This window comes from Zalophus californianus, chromosome X (assembly GCF_009762305.2).
Source record: "Zalophus californianus isolate mZalCal1 chromosome X, mZalCal1.pri.v2, whole genome shotgun sequence".
In the NCBI taxonomy this organism is placed as follows: Eukaryota; Metazoa; Chordata; class Mammalia; order Carnivora; family Otariidae; genus Zalophus; species Zalophus californianus.
The window spans coordinates 3,023,678-3,051,512 of record NC_045612.1 but is presented as its reverse complement, the minus strand read 5'-3'; the positions used below and the strand labels follow the sequence as shown (position 1 = coordinate 3,051,512).

Below are 27,835 nucleotides of genomic sequence, written 5' to 3'. Positions count from 1 at the left end.
ACAATAGCCAATATATGGAAGCAACTCAAGTACCATTAGTAGATGAATGGATAAAGATGATGTGGTATACAATGGAATATTATTGAGAAAGAATGAGATCTTACCATTTGCAACAACATGCATAGACCTAGAGGGCATTATGCTAAGTGAAATAGGTCAGACAGAGAAAGACAAAGAGCAGATGATTTCACTTATATGGGGAATCTTAAAAACAAAACAAGAGAAATGAACAGAGAACAAAATGGTGGTTGCCAGAAGGGAGGTATGTGGGGGGGGGGGATGGGCAAAATAGATGAAAGGAATTAAGAGGTACAAACTTCTAGTTACAAAATAAATAAATCATAGACGTGGAAAGTACAGCATAGGGAATATAGTTAATAAAATTGTAATAATATTGTTTGGTGACAGATGCTGACTGCACTTAGCATGGTGAGCACTGAGTAATGTATAGAATTGTCAAATCAATATGTTGTACACCCAAAACTAATCTAACAATGTATGTCAGATATACTCCAATAATGAATTTTTTTTAAAAAAAATATATGGGACTGGGAATCAGAGACTGGTGTTCTCTGTTCTAGACCTACCTCTATGATTAATTTGTTGTAAGTTCTTTAAAAATTCTATTTTCCTTTCTGGACTTCAGTTTCTTCATGCACAAAATGAGGGATCAGACTAGATGCTCTCTATGTGTTTTCCCATGTCTGTTATTCTAAAATTCCTATATCTCATATCCCTAACTATGCTGTTAGTTCCTTGAAAAGAAGGACTGTGTTCCCAAAGTATTGTCCAAAGACTACTTACATCTGAATCATCTGGGGAATTTAATAAGATGTAGATTTTTCAGCACTACCCCAGAGCTACTAAATTATAATCTTCAGGTGTGGAGCCTTCTTCCTTGCTTGCACTCACTGAATGCTGACAACCATTGCATTTAACAAATTATTTATTCAAAATATTGGTCAATAACCCACTGTTGATTGTTTAAGCTACTTAGAGAGCCAACCCAGGTGATTTAACTGAATAAAACACTACAAGTGGATAAATGGAGAAATCTGTGGAAGATGGCAGAGTCATAGGAGGACCCTTGGCTTGCCTAGAACACAGCAAGAAAGACATGAAATCATTCTGAACACTGAAGAAATTGATCTGAGGACTGACAGAACAAACTGCACAACTAGAGGGAAAGAAGCCACATCATGGAAGGTAGGAGGTGCAGAGATGTGATTTGGGGAAGAGGGGGATTGCAGGTGCTGCAGAGGGGAGGGAACCCTGAACATGGAAAGAGGAGAGAGAATGAGAGAGCGAGAGAGAGGAACAACAAGGGGATCACACAAGGAAAACACTTACCCAAAGCCATTGACTGGGAAAACAAGAGGGGCTGATTATCATGAGTTTTTACAAATAGCAGAGCTCAAGGACTGGAATTTTAGAGGTCCATGCCATGGCCCATGTGGAGCCCAGCAGGCACTGCAGTTCTCCTATGGAGAAGGAGGGCAGATAGCCCAGTAGTGGATGTATGATCTGAGGATTCCCTGAGATATACTGGGAGAGATGGTTTCCCCTTCTTGGAGCACATCTGGGAGAGGTGGCATTGCCTATCTGGAGACAAAAGAGCCAGCAGGCATCATTATGCTACCCTGCCCCCCAGCATAGGGACAGAGACACCTGCTGAGGGTGGCTAACGGGGATACCAGCTCTTTGCTGCACTTTACACCAAACTCCAAGCTCCTGAACTTTGGTGTGACTACCCTTCTGGGAAAAACCTGCCCCAGCCCCAGTGAGGTGAGACCCTCCCCCAAAGGACCAACATAGGCCTACACCACACCAGGTTCCAAAAGTTTGGAGTTTTAAAACTCAGCCAGCCTGACTGGAATAAAATACAGGTGCATTGTGCTGCCAGGTGGGCAGATGGACTGGATACAGACAGGGCAAAGGCAGGGATCTGAGGGACACCTGGGACACATAAGGGGTGATTTTTTGTTCTTCTATAAGAGCTTCCTGGACAGCAGTGGGCATGAACCCCTCTCCAGTGAGGACAGAGAGGGCTGCTGCTATTTCTCTCCCCTACCCTTCAGCATGAACTAACTTCTTTAAGCAGCACAGCACCAACAAGTGGAGGCCTAAACCACTTACACCAGGTCCCACCCCCTCTACAGGTGCTGCTTTTCTAGGGCAAGATTGCCTGAGAACCCTTCCCCCTGAAGACTATAACAAACTCCCTGAACACATCATGTCAACTGACCATAGAGTGCTGTAAAGCTTCAGTTCTAGTGGAAATAGCATCAGGTCTCTTAACAAGCAGACCAGAGCACACCTAGGTAAAACTTGCCACACTCTGGACAAGGTCCAAAAACTCCACACAGTAGGCAAGGAGAATTTCTGCAGGAGACTGACCTGAGGGAAAGAGCAGCCAAAATACAGCAGCAGAGTGCACACAGCATACATCAGAAACACTTCTTGAAGTGCCAGGCCCTGAACAGTATATGACCTCTTCTTAATAAAGCCAAAACTCTCAGAAGCAGGAACCATAACAGGCTTTCCTAACACAAAGAAGAAGACAGAGACCTAGACAGAATGCCAAGACAGAGGAATTCATCCCAAAAGAAAGAACAAGTAAAGGTCATGGCAAGGGATCTAACCAAAACAGATACAAGTAATATGCCTAATCCAGAATTTAAAACAACAATCATAAGGATAAGCTGGGTTTGATAAAACCATAGAAGACACCAGGGAGTCTCTTACCACAGAAATAAGACCTAAAACTAGTCAGGCTGAAATAAAAAATACTGTAACCAACATGTGAAACCAACTGGATGTAATGAGCACAAGGATGGAAAAAGCAGAGGAACAAATAAATGATATAGAAGACTAAATTATGGAAAATAATGAAGCTGAAAAGAAGAGGGAAAGAAAAATATTGGACCACAAATGTAGACTTAGGGAACTCAACGAATCCATAAGCATAATAGCATTTGTATTCATAGGAGTCCCAGAAGACAAGAAGGAAAAGGGAGTAGAAGGTTTATTTGAGCAAATTATAGCTGAAAATTTCCCTAATCCGGGGAAGGAAACAGACATCCTATTCCAGGAGGGACAGAGAACTCCCATTAAAAATTAACAAAAGCAGGCCAACACCAAGACATATCGTAGTTAAATTTGCAAAATATAGAGATAAGGAAAAAATCCTAAAAGCAGCAAGAGAAAAGAAGTCCCTAACCTAAGGGAAGGCAAATAAGGTTAGCAGCAGACCTCTCAACAGAAATTTAGCAGGCTAGAAGAGAATGGCATGATATATTCAATGTGCTCAAAGGGAAAAATCTACAGTCAAGAATATTCTATCCAGCAAGGCTGTCATCAGAATAGAAGGAGAGATAGAGTTTCTCAGACAAACAAAATCTAAAGGAGTTTGTGACCATTAAACCAGCCCTACAAAAAATATTAAAGGGGACTCCTTGAGTGAGAAAGACCAAAAGTGACAAAGAAAAGAAAGGAACAGAGAAAATTTCCAGAAATAATGACTTAACAAGTAATACAATGGAACTTAATTCATATTTATCAATAATCATGCTGAATGTAAATGGACTAAATGCCCCAATCAAAAGACATAGTGTGTCAGAATAGATAAAAAAAGACCCACCTTTATGCTGCCTACAAGAGACTCATTTTACATTCTTGCAGGTTGAAAGTGAGGGGATGGAGGGGCGCCTGGGTAGCTCAGCCGGATGGGCAGCCAACTCTTGATTTCAGATCAGTTCATGATCTCAGGGTCGTATGATCGAGCCCCGTGTCAGGATCCCTGTTCAGCAGGGAATCTCCTGGACATTCTCTCCCTCTCTCTCTACCCCTCCCCCTGCTCACACACACACTCTCTCTAGAATAAACAATTTTAAAAAAAGAAGAAGAAAGTGAGGGGATGGAGATGTATTTATCATGCTAACGGGTGTCAAAAGCCAGAGTAGCCATACTTATATCAGACAAACTAGATTTTAAATGAAAGATTAGAACGAGATGAACAAGATAAAAAGCTTTTGCACAGCAAAAGAAACAGTCAACAAAACCAAAAGACAACCGACAGAATGGGAGAAAATATTTGCAAATGACATATCAGATAAAGGGTTAGTATCCAAAATCTATAAAGAACTTATCAGACTCAACACCCAAAGAACAAATAATCCAATCAAGAAATGGGCAGAAGACATGAACAGACATTTTTCCAAAGACATCCAAATGGCCAACAGACATATGAAAAAGTGCTCAACATCGCTCGGCATCAGGGAAATCCAAATCAAAACCTCAATGAGATACCACCTCACACCAGTCAGAATGGCTAAAATTAACAAGTCAGGAAACGAGAGATGTTGGCGGGGATGCGGAGAAAGGGCAACCCTCCTACACTGTTGGTGGGAAAGCACGCTGGTGCAACCACTCTGGAAAACAGTATGGAGGTTCCTCAAACAGTTGAAAATAGAGCTACCATATGATCCAGCAATTGCACTACTGGGTATTTACCCCAAAGATACAAATGTAGGGATCCGAAGGGGTACGTGCACCCCAATGTTTATAGCAGCAATGTCCACAATAGCCAAACTGTGGAAAGAGCCAAGATGTCCATCGACAGATGAATGGATAAAGAAGATGTGGTATATATACACAATGGAATATTATGCAGCCACCAAAAGGAATGAGATCTTGCCATTTGCAACGACGTGGATGGAAATGGAGGGTGTTATGCTTAGTGAAATAAGTCAATCAGAGAAAGACATGTATCGTATGACCTCACTGATATGAGGAATTCTTAATCTCAGGAAACAAACTGAGGGTTGCTGGCATGGGGGTGGGGTGGGAGGGATGGGGTGGCTGGGTGATAGACAGTGGGGAGGGTATGTGCTCCGGTGAGCGCTGTGAATTGTGCAAGACTGTTGAATCACAGATCTGTACCTCTGAAACAAATAATGCAATATATGTTAAGAAAAAAAAAGAAGAAGATAGCAGGAGGGGAAGAATGAAGGGGAGTAAATCAGAGGGGGAGACGAACTACAGAGACGATGGACTCTGAAAAACAAACTGATGGTTCTAGAGGGGAGGGAGGTGGGGGGATGGGTTAGCCTGGTGATGGGTATTAAAGAGGGCACGTTCTGCGTGGAGCACTGGGTGTTATGCACAAACAATGAATCATGGAACACTACATCAAAACTAATGATGTAATGTATGGTGATTAACATAACAATAAAAATTTAAAGAAAAATTTTAAAAAAGGGGGGACCTCGGTGGCTCGTTCGTTAAGCATCTGAACCCAATTTTGCAACTCTTACTATTTTTGTTTTAAAAATTGGGAGCAGTAGACCACTCACAATTTTTCTAAAAGCTGAATTTGTTCTTATCACTTCCACTGACGTGGACACAATAAATGCTTTCAAGTAAATGCTTTCAAGTAAATGCTTTCAAGTAAATGCAAGAAAGACATCCATTCAGAAAAAAAAAAAGAACAAGAGATGAAGAAGGGCATAACATCAAAATTAAGGGCTCTATCCAACAAGAAGATCTAATAATTATAATTATTTATGCCCCCAATTTGGGAGCACCCAAATATGTAAAAATAATTAATAACAAACATAAAGGAAGTCATTGGTAATACAATAACAACAGGGGATTCTAATACCCCACTTACAGCAATGAGCAGATCATCTAAGCAGAAGATGAACAAGGAAACAATGGCTTTGAATGACACACTGGACCAGATATAACAGATATATTTAGAACATTTCATCCTAAAGCAGAATACACTTTTTTTAGTGCACATGGAACATTCTTAAGAACAGATCACATATTGGGTCACAAATCAGCCCTCAACAAGTACAAAAAGATTGAGATCATACCATGCATATTTTCAGACCACAATACTATGAAACTTGAAGTCATCTACAAGAAAAAATCTGGAAAGACCACAAATACATGGAGAATAAAGAACATCATGCTAAAGAATGAATAGATCAACCAGGAAATTAAAGAAGAAATTTTAAAAATGCATGGAAACAAATGAAAATGACAACATGAGGGTTCAAAACCTTTGAAAGGCAGCAAAAGCAACAATAAGAGGGAAGTATATCCAATGCAGGCCTACCTCAAGAAGCAAATATTCAACCTAAACTAACACCTAAAAGAGCTAGAAAAGAATAACAAATGAAGCCTAAAACTATCAGAAGAAGGGAAATAATAAAGATTAGAGCAGAAATAAATGATATAGAAACAAACAAACAAAAAACCAGGAGAAGAGACCAACAAAATTAAAAGTTGGTTCTCTGAAAAAATTAATAAAATTGATAAACTCCTAGGCAGATTTATGAGAAAGAAAAGAGAAAGCGCCCAAATAAATAAAATCACAAATGTGAGAGATCATAACCAACACCACAGAAATACAATTATAAGAGAATATTGTGAAAAATTATATGCCAACAAATTGGGTATTCTGGAAGAAATGGATAAATTCCTAGAAAAATACAAACCACCAAAACTGAAACAGGAATAAATAGAACACTTTCACCAACTGATAACCAGCAAAGAAATTGAATCAGTAATCAAAAATCTCCCAACAAACAACAGTCCATGGCCAGATGGCTTCCTAGGGGAATTCTACCAGACATTTAAAGAAGAGTTAATACCTATTCTCCTCAAATGTTCTAAAAAATAGAAATGGAAAAAACTTCCAAAACCATTCTATGAGGCCAGCATTACCTTGATTCTAAAACCAAAGTCCCCACTAAAAAAGAGAATTATGGGTCAATATCCCTGATGAACATGGATGTAAAAATTCTCAGTAGGAAATTGAATCTAACAATACATTAAAAGAATCATTCACCACAATCAAGTGAGATTTATTCCTGGGAGGCAAGGGTGGTTCAATATTTACAACTCAATCAACATCATAAGCAACATTAACAAAAGTAAGGATAAGAACCATATCATCCTTTCAACAGATGTAGAAAAAGCATTTGACAAAGTAGAGTGTCCATTCTTGATTAAAAACCCTCAACAAAGTAGGGATAGAGGGAACATACCTCAACATCATAAAGGCCATATATGAAAGATCCATAGCTAATATCATCTTCAATGGAGAAAAACTGAAAGCCTTTCACCTACAGTCAGGAACAAGACAAGAATGTACACTCTTACCATTACTATTTAACATAGTACTGGAAATCTTAGCCTCAGCAATCAGACAACAAAAAAGAAATAAAAGGCATCCAAATCAGCAAGGGAGAAGTCAAACTTTCACTATTTGCAGATGACATGATAGTCTATGTAGAAAACCCAAAGATTCCACCAAAAAAAATGCTAGAACTGATACACGAATTCAGTAAAGCTGCAGGATAAAAATCAATGTTCAGAAATCGGTTGATTTTTATACACTGATAATGAAGCAGCAGAAAAAGAAATCAAGTAATCGATCCCATTTATAATTATGGCACCAAAAACCATAAGATACCTAGGAATAAACCTAACCAAAGAGGTGTAAGATCTGTACTCTGAAAACTATAGAACATTTATGAAAGAAACTGAAGATGACACAAAGAAATGGAAAAATATTCCATGCTCATGGACTGGAAGAACACATATTATTAAAATGTCTATACTACCCAAAGCAATCTACACATTTAATGCAATCCCTATCAAAATACCACCAGCCTTTTTCACAGAGCTAGAACAAACCCTCCTTAAAAAAAAAAATCCTAAAATTTGTATGGAACCACAAAAGTTCCCAAATAGCCAAAGCAATCTTGAAAAAGAAAAGCAAAACTGAAGGCATCATGATTCCAGATTTCAAGCTCTAATACAAAGCTGTAGTCATCAGACAGTATGCTACTGGCGCAAAAACAGACACATGGATCATTGGAACAGAACAGACAACCCAGAAACAGACCCACAATTGTATGGTCTACTAATCTTTGACAAAAGAGGAAATATCCAATGGAAAAATGTCTTCAACAAATGGTGTTGTGAAAACTGGACAGCCAAATGCAGAAAGAAATTGGACCACTTTTTTACACCCTACAAAAAAAATAAATTCAATGGATAAAAGACCTAAGTGTAAAACAGGAAATCATCAAAATCCTAGAGAATACAGGCAACAACCTCTTTGAACTTGGATGCAGCAACTTCTTACTAGATACACCTCCAGAGGCAAGGGAAACAAATGCAAAAATAAACTATTGGGACTTCACCAAGATAAAAACTTCTGCACAGCAAAGGAAACAATCAACAAAACTGAAAGGCAAACTTTGGGATGGGAGAAGATAGTTGCAAATGATATATGATAAAGGGTTAGTATCCAAAATCTATGAAGAACTTATCAAACTTAACACCCCAAAAGAACCAAATAATCCAGTTAAGAAATGCACAGAAGACATGAATAGACATTTTTTCCAAAGAAGACATCCAGATGGGTAGTAGAGACACGAAAAGATGCTCAATATCACTCATCTTCAGTGAAATACAAATCAAAACTACCATGGAATATCACCTCACACCTGTCAGAATGGCTAAAGTTAACAACAAAGGAATCAATAGATGTTGGTAAGCATGTGGAGAAAGGGAAACCCTCTTACACTGTTGGTAGGAATGCAAACTGGTGCAGCCACTCTGGAAAACAGTATGGAGGCTCCTCAAAAAGTTAAAAATAGAACTACCCTACAACCCAGCAATTGCACTACTAGGTATCTATCCAAAGGATACAAAAATACTGATTCAAAGGGACACATGCATCCCAACGTTTTAGTGGCATTATAAACAGTAGCCCAATTATGGAAAGAGCTTACATTTTTTTATTAACATATAGTGTATTGTTAGTTTCAGAGATAGAGTTAAGTGATTCATCAGTTGTATATAACATCCAGTGCTCATTACATCAAGAGCCCAAATTTCAATTAACTGATAAATGGGTAAAGAAGCAGTACACACACACACACACACAATACAATATTACTCAGACATAAAAAAGAATGAAATCTTGTCATTTGTGAAGACATGGATGGAGCTAGAGTGCATTATGTAAAGTGAAATAAGTCAGTGAAAGACAAATACCATATCATTTCACTCATATGTGGAATTTAAGAAACAAAACAGATGAACATAGGGGAAAAAAAGAGAGAGGCAAACCATAAAACAGACTCTTAACTATAGAGAACACACTGATGGTTACTGGAAGGAAGGTGTGAGGGATGGGTTAAATAGGTGATGGGGATTAAGGAGGACACTTGTGATGAGCAGTGGGTGTTCTTTGTAAGTGATGAATCGCTAAATTCTATACCTGAAACTATTGTTACTCTGTATGGTAGAACCAACTAACTGGAATTTAAATAAAAACTTGAAAAAAAGTGGATAAAATAATGCAGCAAATGGATTTTTTCAACACAAAAAGTACATCATTACAAAGGTATGAAAACAAGCAGACAAAAAGAAGCAGCTCTGCTAAGTATCAGAACTACCAGCATATACCACATAGTTGTAAGTTGTATTTGTTTTTTATTTCTAGCAAATATAAATACAGTGCCAACCCTAATATTTAGAGCCAGAGTTTTAGTAGTCTCATCCTTCCAAAGCAAGAATTGCACTGGACTTGGAAGAAGGTAACCCCCCCCCCAAAAAGTTTCTAATTCCCTTATATTAAATCTAGCACTACTTGGCTTTTTCAAGGAGGATCTCTTGAAGTCCTCTTTAATATAATTACTAAAAGGTTTGACTATCTGATTTTCTAAGCACCAATAGGATGTAAACAAACCAGTGTAAACAGGAGAAGCTGCAACTAACACTGAGCATGGAGACACACACACACAAAAAAATACAAATATAGAATTAACATAATGAATGTTCTTTACGATGATCATAAAGTTACAAAGAGAAGAGACTATTGTGTTCAAAATTTTTATTTAAGATTATAAGAAAAGATGCAATACATTCTTAGAGAACTTTATTCACAGAGTTAAAATTTAAAAGGCTTTAAGACTTGAAGAAATAAAGTTCATTTATTTAGAATTTCTATCTTATTTAGACCATCTATCATAACCCAGTAAAATCAGATACATAAGAAGTTAATAAAACAGAATTAGCCTGTTTTTCCAGACTGGAGTAAAGAACAAAGAGGGCCTCTTTGCCCAAGTTTCTAAGGACATATTAGTCCAGTTCTGTAGCCCTCAGCCTCAGAAATTATTTTGAAATTTCTGATAGATGGAAAGACTCAGCATGTATTAAGATAACCCTGCAAAAATAATTCGGAACAAGTCCTAATACTTTCAAGAATATGGGGTAGTAGCCAAGTGTAAAACAATAACACAAAAGTCACCACCAAAGAATAAAATATCCTGTGTGATACTTAAATATTTCAAGGTTTAAGAGGATCATTGCTATTAATAATATTCTCTGAATGAGATGGGGTTTTAAAATCAAAAGAAGTTTAATACAGCTGAGGAACACAGAGTTTGGGGACAGGAGGACTAAGAAATAAGGCTGCCAAGATGGGTAGAGGCTGGGTTACAATGGACCTAATAAAATCATGTTAAGGAACTTGGACTCTAGTCTAGGGACAATAGGAACCCATTAAATGACTTAGAATAGCTATAACTCAACATGCATTGTAGAATATTGGCTACAGAGTAGAGGTTAGTTTGGGTGGGAGCAAGACTGTAGGAAGTAAGACCAACTAGAGACTTTTGTAGTAGTCCAAGTGGAAGACAATATTCGATTAAACTAAGGTGGTAGCTGGAAAGTTGGGGAAAAGTAGATAAATCCAAAAGATGTGGGGGGGGTAGTAATTACATACCTTGGAAAATAATTCAATCTAGAAAGCAAAGGGTAGAAAATTAGCAAAGATGATTCCCAGTTTCTGGCTTGAACAATGGGGTGCATAGAGGTGTTATTGACTAAAACAAGGAAAATGGGAGATAAGCATATCATGTTTGTTGTTTTTGTTGTTGTTAAGAGTAGGGGAGGGAGATGGATATGATGAAACTAATTTGGACATACTTAGTTTAAGGAGTTTATGGGTAGCCAAATAGACATGTCCAATAGATGTTGAATATAGAGTTATGACACCCAAAAGAAGTTAGGAATGATAATTGAGATGAGAGTCATTGGTATATATAGAAGGTTATGATTTCATGGGAATAGGTTAAATAACTCAGAGTCTGTATGGTAAGAACACCTAGAACAAAACAAAGAAAAACACCAACACATGAGCGAACAAATGAAAAGATTACCAAAAAGACTACAAAAGATATTTTTATCACAAAGGCCTTTAATACAGCTGTGTAATATTGTGGAAAATTCTAAAGAGAGCACGGCCATAAAAGTATGAAGAAAATCAGGTGTAGTATTTACTGCTGGTACTGTGTCCAGATCTCTTTTACTGGGCCAGGGAAACTGTCCCTCTACTACTTCAGAGTATTAACGTTGGCTGAAGAAAACCACCTTTCCTTAAAATGCCTGAGAGGTTCTGCCTTCCTCCAGTTAGCCCACAGACAATGGCTGATTAGGAAGAGGCTACAGAAGTCCAGCCCCTTGCCTGAGGTGGGCCAAATCTGTAGTGCCCTTCATCCCCTTGGGGTCAAATGGATGCTACACTTCAAGTGAAATCACATCTTTGCTTTACTTTCCTCCCTTCCCCATCATGCTTTCCTTGTACCTTACAAGTTTCTCTGAGAGCATTCTCTGTAAATTATTTGCTTTTGAATCCTTGTCTCAGGCCCTGCTTCTAGAGAACTTAATCTAAGAAACAGAGAATTGTGATGTCTCTGAAGTAAAAGAATTGTTCTTAAACCACATGTTTATATTTTATGCATGTTTATATATGTGTGTATTTTATTTCATAATAAAAAAGGAGTTAAGGAGGGAGGGGAGAATCAACAATGTTGAATGTTGCTACATGCTACTAAAAAAGTAAAAAAAAAAGTTGAGTAATAAAAGAACAGACAAGTGGGGCGGAGCAAGATGGCGGAGGAGTAGGAGACCTGGATTTCGTCTGGTCTCAGGGATTCAGCTGAATAGGGATCAAACCATTCTGAACACCGATGAACTCAACAGGAGATCGAAGATAAGAATAGTAACAACACTCTGAACAGAAAAGCAACCACTTTCTGGAAGGTAGGACGTGCGGAGAAGTGAATCCGAGGCGATATTCGGAAGAATAGACGGCGGGGGAGGGGGCCTCCGTCGGCCACTTCTGGCGAGTGGTGGAACCGCGGAGCACAAAATCGGAACTTTTAGAAGTCGGCTCCGCTGAGGGACGTCACTCCAGTGGCTAAGCAGGGGATGGAACCCTCGTGGGACAGTGTGGTCTCAGAACCCTCAGGGTCACAGAAAGACCGGGGGTGCCTGAGTGTGGCAGAGCTCCCAGGTATCAGAGCAGGGAAGCTGGCTGCAGAGACAGAGCTGAGGTGTGGGCTCTCAGCTCAGGGTTGCCATAAACCGTGATCTGCGGCACAGTCGGGCCACTGCTCCTCCAGCAGGGACCCAACAAGCGGCAGATCCAGGGAGACTCCCCTTCCTCCCCTGGGAGGAGCGGCGCGGGAGCGCACCGCAGGGATCTGCTGGATTTGGAGACTCCACACGGGGTCGGGTGCCAGACATAGAAACACTCGGTCACAGGCCGGGTGAGCACGGAGTGCGGCCGGAGACTGGGGAGACAGGAGTGACTGCTTTTCTCTGGGGGCACACTGAGGAGCAGGGCCCCGAGTTCTCAGCTCCTCCAGGTGAAAATTGGGAGGCCACCATTTTCACCCTGGTCCTCCAAAGCTATACCGAGAGCTTGCAGGGAACAAAACTTCCTGAGAGCAAACCGGAGCAGCTTGCTTAGCCCGACTCACAAGGGCGGGGCAAGTCTGCCTCCGGCAAAGACATTTGGGAACCTTGGCAACAGGCCCCTCCCCCAGAAGATCAGCAGGAACAGCCAGCAAGCCAAGACCAAGTTTACCGATCAAGGAGAACAGGAGAACTCCAGCGCTAGTGGAGTACTGCACATAGAATTCATGGCTTTTTTACCATAATTCATTAGTTTTTCAAAGTTTTTTTTTAACTTTTTTTGAATTTTTCTTTTTCCATTTTTCAAACATCTTATCAATCCCTTTTTTAAAAAAACATTTTTTATTTTTCATTTTTAGAGTCATATTTTTATCCCTTCATAGTAGTTACCCTTATTTTTGGCATACATATATAAGTTGTTCTCTCTTTAAAATTTTGAGATACAATTTCTTCTAACAGATCAAAATATACCCTAAATCACTAGTGTATGGCTTTGTTCTAGTCTCCTGCCTGATCACATTCTCTCCCTTTTTTTTCTTTTTTCTTTTTCTTTTTAAATCTTCTTCTTTCTTTTTAAAAAGCAACTTCTTATCAATTCCTTTTATAAAATCTTTTATAATTTTCATCTTTACAGTCATCTGCCATCCCTTCATTGTATCAAACCTTATTTTACACATATATGTCTTTCTTCCTTTAAAATCTTAGCAGGCACTTTCCTCTAACAGACCAAAATATGCCCAAAACCTAGTGTGTGGCACTGATCTATGCACTAGCCTGATCATATTTGATCATATTCTGGTTTTTTTTGTTTTGTTCTGTTTTTGTTTGTTTTTATCTTTTTCTTTTTCCTTTTTTTTTCTCTCTTCTTTCTTTCCCTTTCTTGTCCCCTGGTTTCAAGTCTTTTCTGATTTCTGTAGAGTATATTTCCTGGAGACATTGTTAACCTGTTAGCATTCTGTTCTCTCATTCATCTGTTCTCCTCTGGACAAAATGACAAGACGAAAAAAATCACCTCAGCAAAAAGAACAAGAGGTAGTACCGTCTGCCAGGGACCTACTCAATACTGACATTAGTACGATGTCAGACCTAGAGTTCAGAATCATGACTTTAAAGATACTAGCTGGGCTTGAAAAAAGCGTGGAAGTTATTAGAGAAACCCTTTCTGGAGAAAGAAAAGAACTAAAATCTAACCAAGTCGAAATCAAAAAGGCTATTAATGAGGTGCAATCAAAAATGGGGGCACTAACTGCTAGGATAAATGAGGCAGAAGAAAGAATAAGTGATATAGAAGACCAAATGATGGAAAATAAAGAGGCTGAGAAAAAGAGAGATAAACAACTACAGGATCATGAGGGCAGAATTCGAGAGAGAAGCAATACGATAAGATGAAACATTAGAATAATTGGGATCCCAGAAGAAGAAAGAGAGAGAGGGGCAGAAGGTATATTGGAGCAAATAATAGCAGAGAACTTCCCTAATGTGGGGAAGGAAACAGGCATCAAAATCCAGGAGGCACAGAGAACCCCTCTCAAAATCAATAAAAATAGGTCAACACCCCGACATCTAATAATAAAAGTTATGAGTCTCAGAGACAAAGAGAAAATCCTGAAAGCAGCTCGGGAGAAGACATATGTAACCTACAATGGTAGAAACATTACATTGGCAACAGACCTATCCACAGAGACCTGGCAGGCCAGAAAGGACTGGCATGATATCTTCAGAGCACTAAACGAGAAAAATATGCAGCCAAGAATACTATATCCAGCTAGGCTACCATTGAAAATAGAAGAAGAGATAAAAAGCTTCCAGGACAAACAAAAACTAAAGGAATTTGCAAACACGAAACCAGCCCTATAAGAAATACTGAAAGAGGTCCTCTAAGCAAAAAGAGAGCCTAAAAGCAGCATAGATCAGAAAGGAACACAGACAATATACAGTAACAGTCACCTTACAGGCAATACAATGGCACTAAATTCATACCTTTCAATAGTTACCCTGAATGTGAATGGGCTAAATGCCCCAATCAAAAGACACAGGCTATCAGATTGGATTAAAAAACAAGACCCATCAATATGCTGTCTGCAAGAGACTCATTTTAGACCCAAAGACACCCCCAGATTGAAAGTGAGGGAGTGGAAAACCATTTACCATGCTAATGGACACCAAAAGAAAGCTGGGGTGGCAATCCTTATATCAGACAAATTAGATTTTAAAACAAAGACTGTAATGAGATGAAGAAGGACACTATATCCGACTTAAAGGGTCTATCCAACAAGAAGATCTAACAGTTGTAAATATCTATGCACCTAACGTGGGAGCAGCCAATTATATAAGGCAATTAATAACAAAAGCAAAGAAACACATTGACAACAATACAATAATAGTGGGGGACGTTAACACCTCCCTGACTGAAATGGACAGATCATCTAAGCAAAAGATCAACAAGGAAATAAAGACTTTAAATGAAACACTGGACCAAATGGACTTCACAGAAATATTCAGAACATTCCATCCCAAAGCAACGGAATACACATTCTTCTCTAGTGCCCATGGAACATTCTCCAGAACTGATCACATCTTAGGTCACAAATCAGCTCTCAACCGCTACCAAAAGATTGGGACTATTCCCTACATATTTTCAGACCACAATGCTTTGAAACTAGAACTCAATCACAAGAGGAAAGTCGGAAAGAACTCCAATACATGGAGGCTAAAGAGCATCCTACTAAAGAATGAATGGGTCAACCAGGAAATTGAAGAAGAATTAAAAAAATTCATGGAAACCAATGAAAATGAAAACACAACTGTTCAAAATCTTTGGGATACAGCAAAGGCAGTCCTAAGAGGAAAGTATATAGCAATACAAGCCTTCCTCAAGAAACAAGAAAGGTCTCAAATATGCAACCTAACACTACACCTAAAGGAGCTGGAGAAAGAACAGCAAATAAAGCCTAAACCCAGCAGCAGAAGAGAAATAATAAAGATCAGAGCAGAAATCAATGAAATAGAAACCAAAAGAACAGTAGAACAGATCAACAAAACTAGGAGCTGGTTCTTTGAAAGAATTAACAAGATTGATAAACCCCTGGTCAGACTTATCAAAAAGAAAAATGACCCAAATCAACAAAATCATGAATGAAAGAGGAGAGATCACAACCAACACCAAAGAAATATAAATAATTATAAGAACATATTATGAGCAACTCTATGCCAGCAGATTAGATAACCTGGAAGAAATGGGTGCATTCCTAGAGATGTATCAACTATCAAAATTGAACCAGGAAGAAATAGAAAACCTGAACAGACCTATAACCACTAAGGAAATTGAAGCAGTCATCAAAAATCTCCCAACAAACAAAAGCCCAGGGCCAGATGGCTTCCCAGGGGAATTCTATCAGACATTTAAAGAAGAATTAATACCTATTCTCCTGAAACTGTTCCAAAAAATAGAAATGGAAGGAAAACTTCCAAACTCATTTTATGAGGCCACCATTACCTTGATCCCAAAACCAGACAAAGACCCCAACAAAAAGGAGAATTACAGACCAATATCCTTGATGAACATGGATGCAAAAATTCTCACCAAAATACTAGCCAATAGGATCCAACAGCATTAAAAGGATTATTCACCATGACCAAGTGGGATTTATCCCTGGGCTGCAAGGCTGGTTCAACATCCGCAAATCAATCAACGTGATACAATACTTTAACAAAAGAAAGAACAAGAATCATATGATCCTCTCAATAGATGCAGAAAAAGCATTTGACAAAGTACAGCATCCTTTCTTGATCAAAACTCTTCAGAGTATAGGGATAGAGGGTACATACCTCAATATCATAAAAGCCATCTATGAAAAACCTACAGTGAATATCATTCTCAATGGGGAAAAGCTGAGAGCTTTCCCCCTAAGGTCAGGAACGCAGCAGGGATGTCCACTCTCACCACTGCTATTCAACATAATACTAGAAGTCCTAGCCACAGCAATCAGACAACAAAAAGAAATCAAAGGCATCCAAATCGGCAAAGAAGAAGTCAAACTCTCACTCTTTGCAGATGATATGATACTCTATGTGGAAAACCCAAAAGACTACACCCCAAAACTGCTAGAACTCATACAGGAATTCAGTCAAGTAGCAGGCTATAAAATCAATGCACAGAAATCAGTGGCCTTCCTATACACCAACAACAAGACAGAAGAGAGACAAATCAAGGAGTCGATCCCATTTACAATTGCACCCAAAACCATGAGATACCTAGGAATAAATTTAACCAAAGAGGCAAAGGATCTGTACTCAGAAAACTATAAAATACTCATGAAAGAAATTGAGGAAGGCACAAAGAAATGGAAAAACGTTCCATGCTCATGGATTGGAAGAACAAACATTGTGAAGATGTCAGTGCTACCTAGAGCAATCTACACATTCAATGCAATCCCCATCAAAATACCATCCACGTTTTTCAACGAAATAGAACAAATAATCCTAAAATTTGTATGGAACCAGAAGAGACCCCGAATAGCCAGAGGAATATTGAAAAAGAAAAGCAAAGCTGGCGGCATCCCAATTCTGGACTTCCAGCTCTATTACAAAGCTGTCATCATCAAGACAGTATGGTACTGGCACAAAAACAGACACATAGATCAATGGAACAGAATCGAGAGCCCAGAAATGGACCCTCAACTCTGTGGTCAACTCATCTTTGACAAAGCAGGAAAGAATGTCCAATGGAAAAAAGACAGTCTCTTCAACAAATGGTGTTGGGAAAATTGGACAGCCACATGCAGAAGAATAAAACTGGACCATTTCCTTACACCACACACAAAAATAGACTCCAAATGGTTGAAAGACCTAAACATGAGACAGGAGTCCATCAAAATCCTAGAGGAGGACACAGGCAGCAACCTCTTCGACCTCAGCCACAGCAACTTCTTCCTAGAAACATCGCCAAAGGCAAGGGAAGCAAGGGCAAAAATGAACTATTGGGATTTCATCAAGATGAAAAGATATTGCACAGCAAAAGAAACAGTCCACAAAACCAAAAGACAACCGACAGAATGGGAGAAAATATTTGCAAATGACATATCAGATAAAGGGCTAGTATCCAAAATCTATAAAGAACTTATCAAACTCAACACCCAAAAAACAAATAATCCAATCAAGAAATGGGCAGAAGACATGAACAGACATTTTTCCGAAGAAGACATCCAAATGGCCAAAAGACACATGAAAAAGTGCTCAACATCACTCGGCGTCAGGGAAATCCAAATCAAAACCTCAATGAGATACCACCTCACACCCGTCAGAATGGCTAAAATTAACAAGTCAGGAAACAACAGACGTTGGCGGGGATGCGGAGAAAGGGCAACCCTCCTACACTATTGGTGGGAAAGCACACTGGTGCAACCACTCTGGAAAACAGTATGGAGGTTCCTCAAAAAGTTGAAAATAGAGCTACCATACGATCCAGCAATTGCACTACTGGGTATTTACCCCAAAGTTACAAATGTAGGGATCCGAAGGGGTACGTGCACCCCAATGTTTATAGCAGCAATGTCCACAATAGCCAAACTGTGGAAAGAGCCAAGATGTCCACCGACACATGAATCGATAAAGAAGAGGTGGTATATATACACAATGGAATATTATGCAGCCATCAAAAGGAATGAGATCTTGCCATTTGCAACGACGTGGATGGAACTGGAGGGTGTTATGCTGAGTGAAATAAGTCAATCAGAGAAAGACATGTATCATATGACCTCACTGATATGAGGAATTCTTAATCTCAGGAAACAAACTGAGGGTTGCTGGAGTGGTGGGGGGTGGGAGGGATTGGGTGGCTGGGTGATAGACATTGGGGAGGGTATGTGCTATGGTGAGCACTGTGAATTGTACAAGACTGATGAATCACGGATCTGTACTTCTGAAACAAATAATGCAATATATGTTAAGGAAAAAAAAAGAAGAAAATAGCAGGAGGGGAAGAATGAAGGTGAGTAAGTCGGAGGGGGAGATGAACCATTAGGGTTCTAGAGGGGAGGGGGGTGGGAGGATGGGTTAGCTTGGTGATGGGTATTAAAGAGGGCACATTCTGCGTGGAGCACTGGGTGTTATGCACAAACAATGAATCATGGAACACTACATCAAAAACTAATGATGTAATTAGTGTATGGTGATTAACTTAAAAATAAAAAGTTATTAAAAAAACAAACAAAAAAGAACAGACAAGTGTTCATTTTAGTAACAGAGCCAACATTGGCTATCTCGGTTGCAGAAATTGCTTTAGAGTCACGAGGTTGGAAGTCAGACAGCAGCACTGGAAGAATGGATGAGAGGTGAGTAAGTAGAGACAGTAAAGAAAACTGCTGTTTCAGGAAGTAGGACTGTGAAGAGGAGGAAAGATTTAAGGCAGTATTTGGAAGGCAGATTTTCAAATTTAACATGGGAGGTTCTTGATCACATTTAAATGCTAATGGAACAGAGACAATAAAAAGGGACAAGTTGGAGATCTAAGAGAGAAAAAAAACAATTGAGTGCAAATGGATGGAGAGAACGGCCTTTAAGATGTTACAGAGGGAATTTAAACATGAACTAAGGACTTGCTCAAGAAGACCTTTGAGATCTCTTTCTACCTCGAGAATCTGAGCTTGGATGATGTTTTTTTAAAATACAATGTAAATTCAATTAGCCCACATATACTACATCGTTAGTTTTGGGTGTAGTGTTCAATGATTCATTAGTTTCATATAACACCCAGTGCTCATCACATCATGTGCCCTCCTTAGTTGAATTTAAATAAAAAAAGAAACAAATAAATTGAAATATAGCTCAAAAAATAAAATAAAATAAATAAAATAAAATAAAATGTAATATTAAAGGATCAGGAACCAGAGTACCTGAGTTCATCTAGGAAAAAAACCAAAAGTTTTGGTCTAAGGAAAGAATCTATCACAGTTTTCTTTTGTTCTAGGAGGTAAGGGTTCTTACCCGCCAATATCCTGCTTCACAAAGTCCCCAGGTTCTTGTCGTCTTGATTCCGCTTGGCCGGTTATTACAGGAAAAATATTAATCAGGAAAAGAAGCCCAAGGCTGGTCGTGTAGAAGTGACTCATTTGTGTGATTATCATCTTCTTAGGCACCAACTTGGAGAGACCTGTGAGATCCATGTTCAGGGAAAAGAGGAAGGAGGAGTGGAGGCAAAAAAGAAAAAGGTAAAAAAAAATTTTATTCAATTCTATTAGAGCCATTTAACTTCCCTAGTGTCCAGTTACTAAATGATTAAGGTGACAATCCTCTTTCCCCAGTTCATCAATGCCACCAAAATTCATTCCCAACATACTCCTTTCTTGAATATACCAAAGCCCATCCAAGAAAGTGTAAAGAGCTCTAAATCAGTAATTCAGAATCTTAGGTTACAGTTTCATCTCTTTCCCTGTCTTCTTTCAGCTTTAGTCACTCTTTCATAATCCAAGAGTTTAAAATAATCTCTCATGTCTTCAATTTATTTTCCCCCAATCCCATTTGATCTTTACTCTCACAAATGCCTTTGCCATAGTTAACTGTGTAATATTGTAGGAAATATTAGAATATTAAGACCTGAACTCTCTTTATAACATTTTGGGGATTGATTCTCATTTCTACAGTTAAGCAATTTTCCAAAAGATCAAAGGTCTTGGAGTAGATGAACTGTTTCCTCTGAATCAGGTTGAGAAAATGCTAAATGATGAGACTCCATGGCTCTAGAATAGGATGTAATATTTCCCCATAAAGAGATATTTGAGGGCAAAGTCAGCCCCATGTAGGGGCCACAACATAAGAAATCCAAGTCTATCTTCCTAGTACAGAAGACCCTAAAATGTCAGCAAATTATACTGATAGAATTGTGTGATTTAGAGTTGCCTATGTGCAAGGCTATTTTATGAACTCTGGACTGGTGGATGTTTAGCTAAGACATGGGGTTAAGAAAACAGTATAAAGTGGCACTTTCTTGCTATCTCTGAACTTTATGGCTTCTTTGAACGTGAGACATTGACCACTTGAAGGAGACCTAATTCTGACCCAACACCACACTTTTTTAAAGTCATATCAGTGGCTTAATGTCCAGAGAGAATAAAAGGCTTTAAAAGTTTTTTCCAAGGAAAGTTTATGCAAGGGACTAATATGTAACACAGATACATGCTGGAGAGCTATTATGGTTGATAAAAAGATCAAGAACAAGTCTTTTTAAATTTATCCCACCCCCAAAAAGTAGCCACTATGTTCTATACTCAATTGTCTTCTTGAATCTTTGTGATGAGAAAACATCTATTTTGAGTTGCTGCCTAGACATTTTACAATATGGCAACCTTGCTCATACCCAGAGTCTGGACATTTAGATAAGGACCCAAACTTAGGATTCCCACTACAAGTTCCTGCTCTGCTTTTCCCAGGGCATCTTTTAAAATAACCACTTAGAGTTGAGCCCACAAAAAGTTAGTGATCTCCACCCCAACCACCTGATAAATAATAGGTGCCTGTAACCTACTCTCTATCTCCTGCCAGCTTGTGACCTGGGAGGGAGTGATGCCCTTCCCCCAGCTCATTACACTTCCCTGTGGTGGGATTTGTAAGTAAATAAATCTTGTGACTTTACTTCTTTTGTATGAATATATTAAAACTGCATCTGCGATCAAAACAACCCCAGGGTTTTCGCTTCCCCAAAGTGGAAGCTCAGATGATGGGGGAGCTGCCTTTTGACCTCGTGTGGGTTGTTTGTGCTTCTTCATTTATCAAGTCATAACCTGCATATTCTTAATATATCAGTTATTGGTCTCTCTCAACAGAATATTGTACAGGCAAAGAAAACTATGATACTGGAGAAGATGAACTTCTGACATGAGGAAATGTCCACATTACAGATAGAAATAGTCATAATATTAGGTTGTATCATATAAAATTGCCAATATTTGACAATTTTTGTTTTACAAAAACAGCAATTTTTTTACAAAACCATAACTGTTTTTACTATTTCGTGCCTAGTTGTATAAATTTTTTTATTCTATTTTATTATGTTAGTCACCATACATCATTAGTTTTTGATGTAGTGATCCACGATTCATTCTTTTCGTATAACAACCAGTGCTCCATGCAGTGCATGCCCTCCTTAATACCCATCACCGGGCTAACCCATCCCCCCATGCCCCTCCCCTCTAAAACCATCAGCTTGTTTCTCAGAGTCCATAGTCTCTCATGATTCATCTTTCCCTCCAATTTTCCCCTGTTCATTTTTCCCTTCTTTCTCCTAATGTCCTCCATGCTATTCTTTATGTTCGACAAATAAGTGAAACCATATGATAATTGACTTTCTCTGCTTGACTTATTTCACTGAGCATAATCTCCTCCAGTCCCATCCATGTGGATGTAAAAGTTGGGTATTCATCCTTTCTGATGGCTGAGTAATATTCCATTGTATATATGGACCACATCTTCTTTATCCATTCATCTGTTAAAGGGCATCTTGGATTTTTCCACAGTTTGGCTATTGCGGACATTGCTGCTATGAACACTGGGATGCATATGGCCCTTCTTTTCACTATCCTTGTCTTTGGGGTAAATACCCAGGAATGCAATTGCTGGGTCATAGGGGAACTCTATTTTTAATTTTTTGAGGCACCTCCACACTGTTTTCCAAAGTGGCTGTACCAACTTGCATTCCCACCACCAGTGTAAGAGGGTTCCTCTTTCTCCACAACCTCTCCAACATTTGTTGTTTCTTTCCCTGTCCATTTTTGCCATTCTAACTGGTGTAAGGTGGTATCTCAATGTGGTTTTGATTTGAATTTCCCTGATGGCTAATGATGATGAACATTTTTTCATGTGTCTGTTAACCATTTTTATGTCTCTTTCAGAGAAGTGTCTGTTCATGTCTTCTGCCCATTCTTTGACTTGATAAATTTTTGGGGGGTGTTGAATTTGAGAAGTTCTTTATAGATCTTAGATACCAGCCCCTTATCTGTAGTGTCATTTGTAAATATCTTCTCCCATTCTTTGTTTTGTTGACTGTTTCCTTTGCTGTGCAGAAGCTTTTTGTCTTGATGAAGTCCCAAAAGTTCATTTTTGCTTTTGTTTCACTAGCCTTTGTAGATGTATCTAGAAAGAAGTCGCTGTGGCTGATGTCAAAGAGGTTATTGCCTATGTTCTCCGCTAGGATTTTGATGGATTCCTATCTCACATTGAAGTCTTTCATCCATTTTGAGTTTATCTTTCTGTATGGTGTTAGAGAATGGTCGAGTTTCATTCTTCTGCATGTGGCTGTCCAATTTTCCCAGCACCATTTATTGAAGAGACTGTCCTTTTTCCATTGCATATTTTTTTCCTGCTTTGTCGAAGATCATTTGACCATAGAGTTAAGGGTCCATATCTGGGCTCTCTATTCTGTTCCATTGGTCTATCTGTCTGTTTTTGTGCCAGTACCATGCTGACTTGGTGATCACTGCTTTGTAATGTAGCTTGAAATCAGGCAATGTGATATCCCCAGCTTTGTTTTTCTTTTTCAACATTTCCTTGGCAATTTGAGGTCTTTTCTGATTCCATACAAATTTTAGGATTGTTTGTTCCAGCACTTTGAAAAATGTCATTGGAATTTTGATTGGGATGGCGTTGAAGGTATAGATTGCTCTGGGTAGCATAGACATTTTAACAATGTTTATTCTTCTGATCCATGATCATGGAATATTTTTCCTTTTTTTTATGTCTTCTTCAATTTCTTTCATGAGTGTTCTGTAGTTCCTAGAGTATAGATCCTTTACCTCTTTGGTTAGGTTTATTCCGAGGTATCCTATGGTTTTTGGTGCTATTGTACATGGAATCGATTCTCTAATTTCTCTATCTACAGTTGTATTGTTAGTGTATAAGAAAGCAACTGATTTCTGTGCATTGATTTTGTATCCTGCCACATCACTGAATTGCTGTATGAGATCTAGTAATTTGGGGGTGGAGTCTTTTGGGTTTTCCACATAAAATATCATGTCATCTGCGAAGAGAGAGAGTTTGACATCTTCTTTGCTAATTTGAATACCTTTTATTTCTTTTTGTTGTCTGATTGGTCTTGGTAGGACTTCTAGTACCATGTTGGACAATAGTGGCAAGAGTGGGCATCCTTGACGTGTTCCTGATCTTAAGGGAAAGGCTCTCAGCTTTACCCCATTGAGGATGATATTTGCTGTGGGTTTTTCATAGATGGATTTTATGAACTTGAGGAATGTTCCCTCTATCCCTATACTCTGAAGAGTTTTAATCAGGAATGGATGCTATATTTTGTCAAATGTTTTTTCTGCATCAATTGAGAGGACCATATGGTTCTTCTCTCTTCTCTTATTAATGTGTTCTATCACATTGATTGATTTGCAACATTTGAACCACCCTTGCATCCCAGGAATAAATCCCACTTGGTCATGGTGGATGATCCTTTTAATGTATTGTTGGATACTATTAGCTAGGATTTTCTTGAGAATTTTGGAATCCATATTCAACAGGGATATTGGTCTGAAATTCTCCCTTTTGATGGGGTCTTTGCCTGGATTGGGGATTAAGGTAATTCTGGCCTCATAGAATAAGTCTGGAAGCTTTCCTTCTGTTTCTATTTTTTGAAAGAGCTTCAGGAGAATAGGTATTATTTCTTCTTTGAATGTTTGGTAGAATTCCCCAAGGAATCCATCAGGCCCTGGACTCTTGTCTTTTGGGAGGTTTTTGATCACTGCTTCAATCTCATTACTGGTTATTGGCCTATTCAGGTTGTCAATTTCTTCCTGTTTCAGTCTTGGCAGCTTATAGGTTTCCAGGAACGCATCCATTTCATCCAGATTGCTCAGTTTATTGGCATATAGTTGTTGATAATACTTTGTAATAATTGTTTCTATTTCCTTGGTGTTAGTCATGATCTCTCCCCTTTCATTCATAACTTTATTAATTTGGGTCCTTTCTTTTTTCTTTTGGATAAGTCTGGCCAGTGGTTTATTGATCTTATTAATTCTTTCAAAGAACCAGCTTCTAGTTTCATTGATCTGATCTACTATGTTCCTGGTTTCTAATTCATTGATCTCTGCTCTAATCTTAATTATTTCTCTTCTAATGTGTGGCTTAGGCATTGAAAAAAAAGCAATTTTTATGGTCAATATATGGGCTGTGGCATTCATGATTCACTAACTGTACAAGAGTTGATGGTCATTTTACAGAAATTAACAGAGACAGTACAGTTCAGAAAAGCATAGCATATAAGTAAGAAAATATGGTGCATGAGGAGATGATTCCGGGGCATGAGAATCATCTGTGGTATGAGTAGTAACCATGATATATGCTTGAACAACCAAAGTGTTTTAGTATACCCTAAATGTTGTATGATTATATGACAAATGTTAATGGTCAAATAATCATGGTACAAAACTGACAATTACTCTACAGGAACAAAGATACTTGGTATAGGATATGAAGTCCAAATTGCAAAAAATAGTCCATGGAATATGAGACAGAACTACGATGGATGCTCAGAAAACATAAGTATATGAGCAACAATCCTGGGTATAGGACTTCTTCTATTCTCATAGCTATGCTGCATGAGCAAAGAGACCCATAGTGTGTGTTCAACTACACTATCCTACTATATATTATGGGTTATGATTATGGTAAAAAAAGCATCAATTGTTCTCACAGTAAGAATAGATACCAATGCTATAGAAGCAAATGTTCATGATTTGGAAGGAGAAAACTATGATACATGATGCATAAAAAGACAAGAATGTTATATATACTCAGACTAAGGTACATGTTCACCTAACTATGAGAAGACAGCCATCACATATAGAGGAGGTTGGACATAATATGTGTCCTCCAAATACTGTAACATTTTGGTTTTGGGCTTTTTTTAAAAAAGACTTTATTTACCTATTTGATAGAGAGAGAGAGAGAGAGCACAAGCAGGCAGAGCGACAGGCAGAGGGAGACGGAGAGGGAGAAGCAGACTCCCCGCTGAGCAAAAAGCATGATGTGGGGATCCATCCCAGAACCCTGGGATCATGACGTGAGCTGAAGGCAGACACTTAACTGACTAAGCCACCCAGGCACCCCTATAACATTTTAACAAACATCATTATTATAATGCATGTGAAGACATTTATGTATAAAACGATTTGACCACACTATATGTCAGAAAACCATAACACATGAGCCTAATAATCACTGAACAAGACAACAGGGCCTTGGTAAACACTTCCTTAAAACATTATATATGATCAAGGGGCACCTGGTAGCTCAGTCAGTTAAGTGCCTGCCTTTGGCTCAGGTCGTGATCTCAGGGTCCTGGGATCGAACCCCACATTGGGCCCTCTGCTCAGCAGCCTGCTTCTCCCTCTCCCTCTGCCTGCCACTCCCCCTGCTTGTACTCCCTCTCTCTGTATCAAATAAATAAATAAAGTCTTAAAGGACATTTTAAATGATCAAAAGCATGCCACTGGACTATGGCACAACAATGTGAATACTTAACACTACTAAACTGCAATTGTAAAAGTGATTAAGATTTTTTATGTGCTTTTAACCACAGTTAAATTTTTTAATTAAAAAAAATGCTACTGGAACAGGTAGCCTTAACAAGTTAGAAAATATCTACAAACAGTCCCCAATCCTGATATATATACACAGAAATGTGGCACATTAGCAGGTATTAGCATTAAATGAACATACATCCATGACACATGCTCAGATGACCATCAAAACAACTGCAAACAAGTACTGTAGGACAGCAGACCCTTAAAATTCTTCTTCTGACAAACTTGGTGAATTTTCAAGTGACCATAGTGCATAAACTGAAAGCCTTATCACTTAAGGAGCCTTCAAACATGATAAAGTATTCATGTAGCTATAGATAATTATAGTATGCTTAGACAGCCATGATGTGTATGAAGAGATATTTGTTATATCAGTCCTTAACCATGATGTGTGCACACACACTGTGTGTATCACAGCACCCATGATCAGGAATTAAGTGACATGGTTTAGGAGCAGACAGCCATACTAGTGGAGTAGACTGCCATGGCGCAGGAACAGAAGGCCATGGTCCAAGAGTAGGCAAACATGCTCAAAATTTTTCTGACTGGAGCAGAAGGATAAGATATAGATGCAAGTGGCCACAATGAAGAACTGATACCTCTTCAGTAATGATCAATAGTGAATAAATAGCTATCTACAGCATATGAACAAAGAAGTATAGCACACATATCCATAATGAATAAACTGAAAATTACAGCAAAAGATCATATAATGACATGGATATTTAAACAACTATGCTGCATGAACAGAATGCAACACTAATTCTAGTTTTAAAGTTGATATAGAGAAGCCAAGCCACATTGCAAAAGTTAACCACCATGGTATATGGTCCTATAAGTACAGCATATGGATAAACATCAATGACATATGAACTTACAACCAATAAGCATATTCAGGTAACCATGGGCACAATAGCAGATATATGATAGGAGCTGACTGACTATGAAATAGGAGGGGATAACCCTTGTGCAGGCTCAGATAATCTTGGTATTAGAATGGATTATCCATGGTACATGAACACACAATTATGACACATGCTCAAGCCACCATAATACCTGATCGCACAGCCAAAAAAAACCAAATGGTTACTCAACCAATTCACTCTGCTCAAGAGTTAAAGGAGAGTACAAGTAACAAACCAGAGGGAAATACCATCTATAAGCTGATGACTTGCAAATTCATATCTCTATCCCAGATATCTCCTGCAACCCACATCTGCACTTAGATGTCTGAGAAGCATCTTAGACCTAACATGTTAAAATCTGAGGTTCAGATATTCACCTCCCTACACATATAAACCTGGTCCCCCTGTAGTCTTTCCAATATCAGGTAATGGTAATTACCCTTCCATTTGCTCAGAGTAAAATCTCTGATGTCATTCTTGACTTCTCTTTTAGTCTCATACCCTACATCCATTCCGTCAGCAAGTCTCATTGGCATTCCATTTAAAAAGAAACATCCAGAATAA

At 38.6% G+C, this 27,835-nt stretch overlaps 1 protein-coding gene across 4 annotated transcripts in view; it reads right to left on the bottom strand.

Annotated features, from left to right (window-relative positions):
* The window catches only part of GABRA3 (gamma-aminobutyric acid type A receptor subunit alpha3), a 390,132-nt gene that overhangs the window by 273,196 nt on the left and 89,101 nt on the right, over positions 1 to 27,835 (bottom strand). For all 4 annotated transcript variants that reach the window (XM_027607297.1, XM_027607296.1, XM_027607295.1 and 1 more), the window contains one exon: positions 19,777 to 19,942. In XM_027607297.1, the coding sequence (XP_027463098.1) occupies positions 19,777 to 19,916 (140 nt within the window). In that variant the 5' untranslated portion in view covers positions 19,917 to 19,942. The remainder of the gene's footprint in view (positions 1 to 19,776; positions 19,943 to 27,835) is intronic.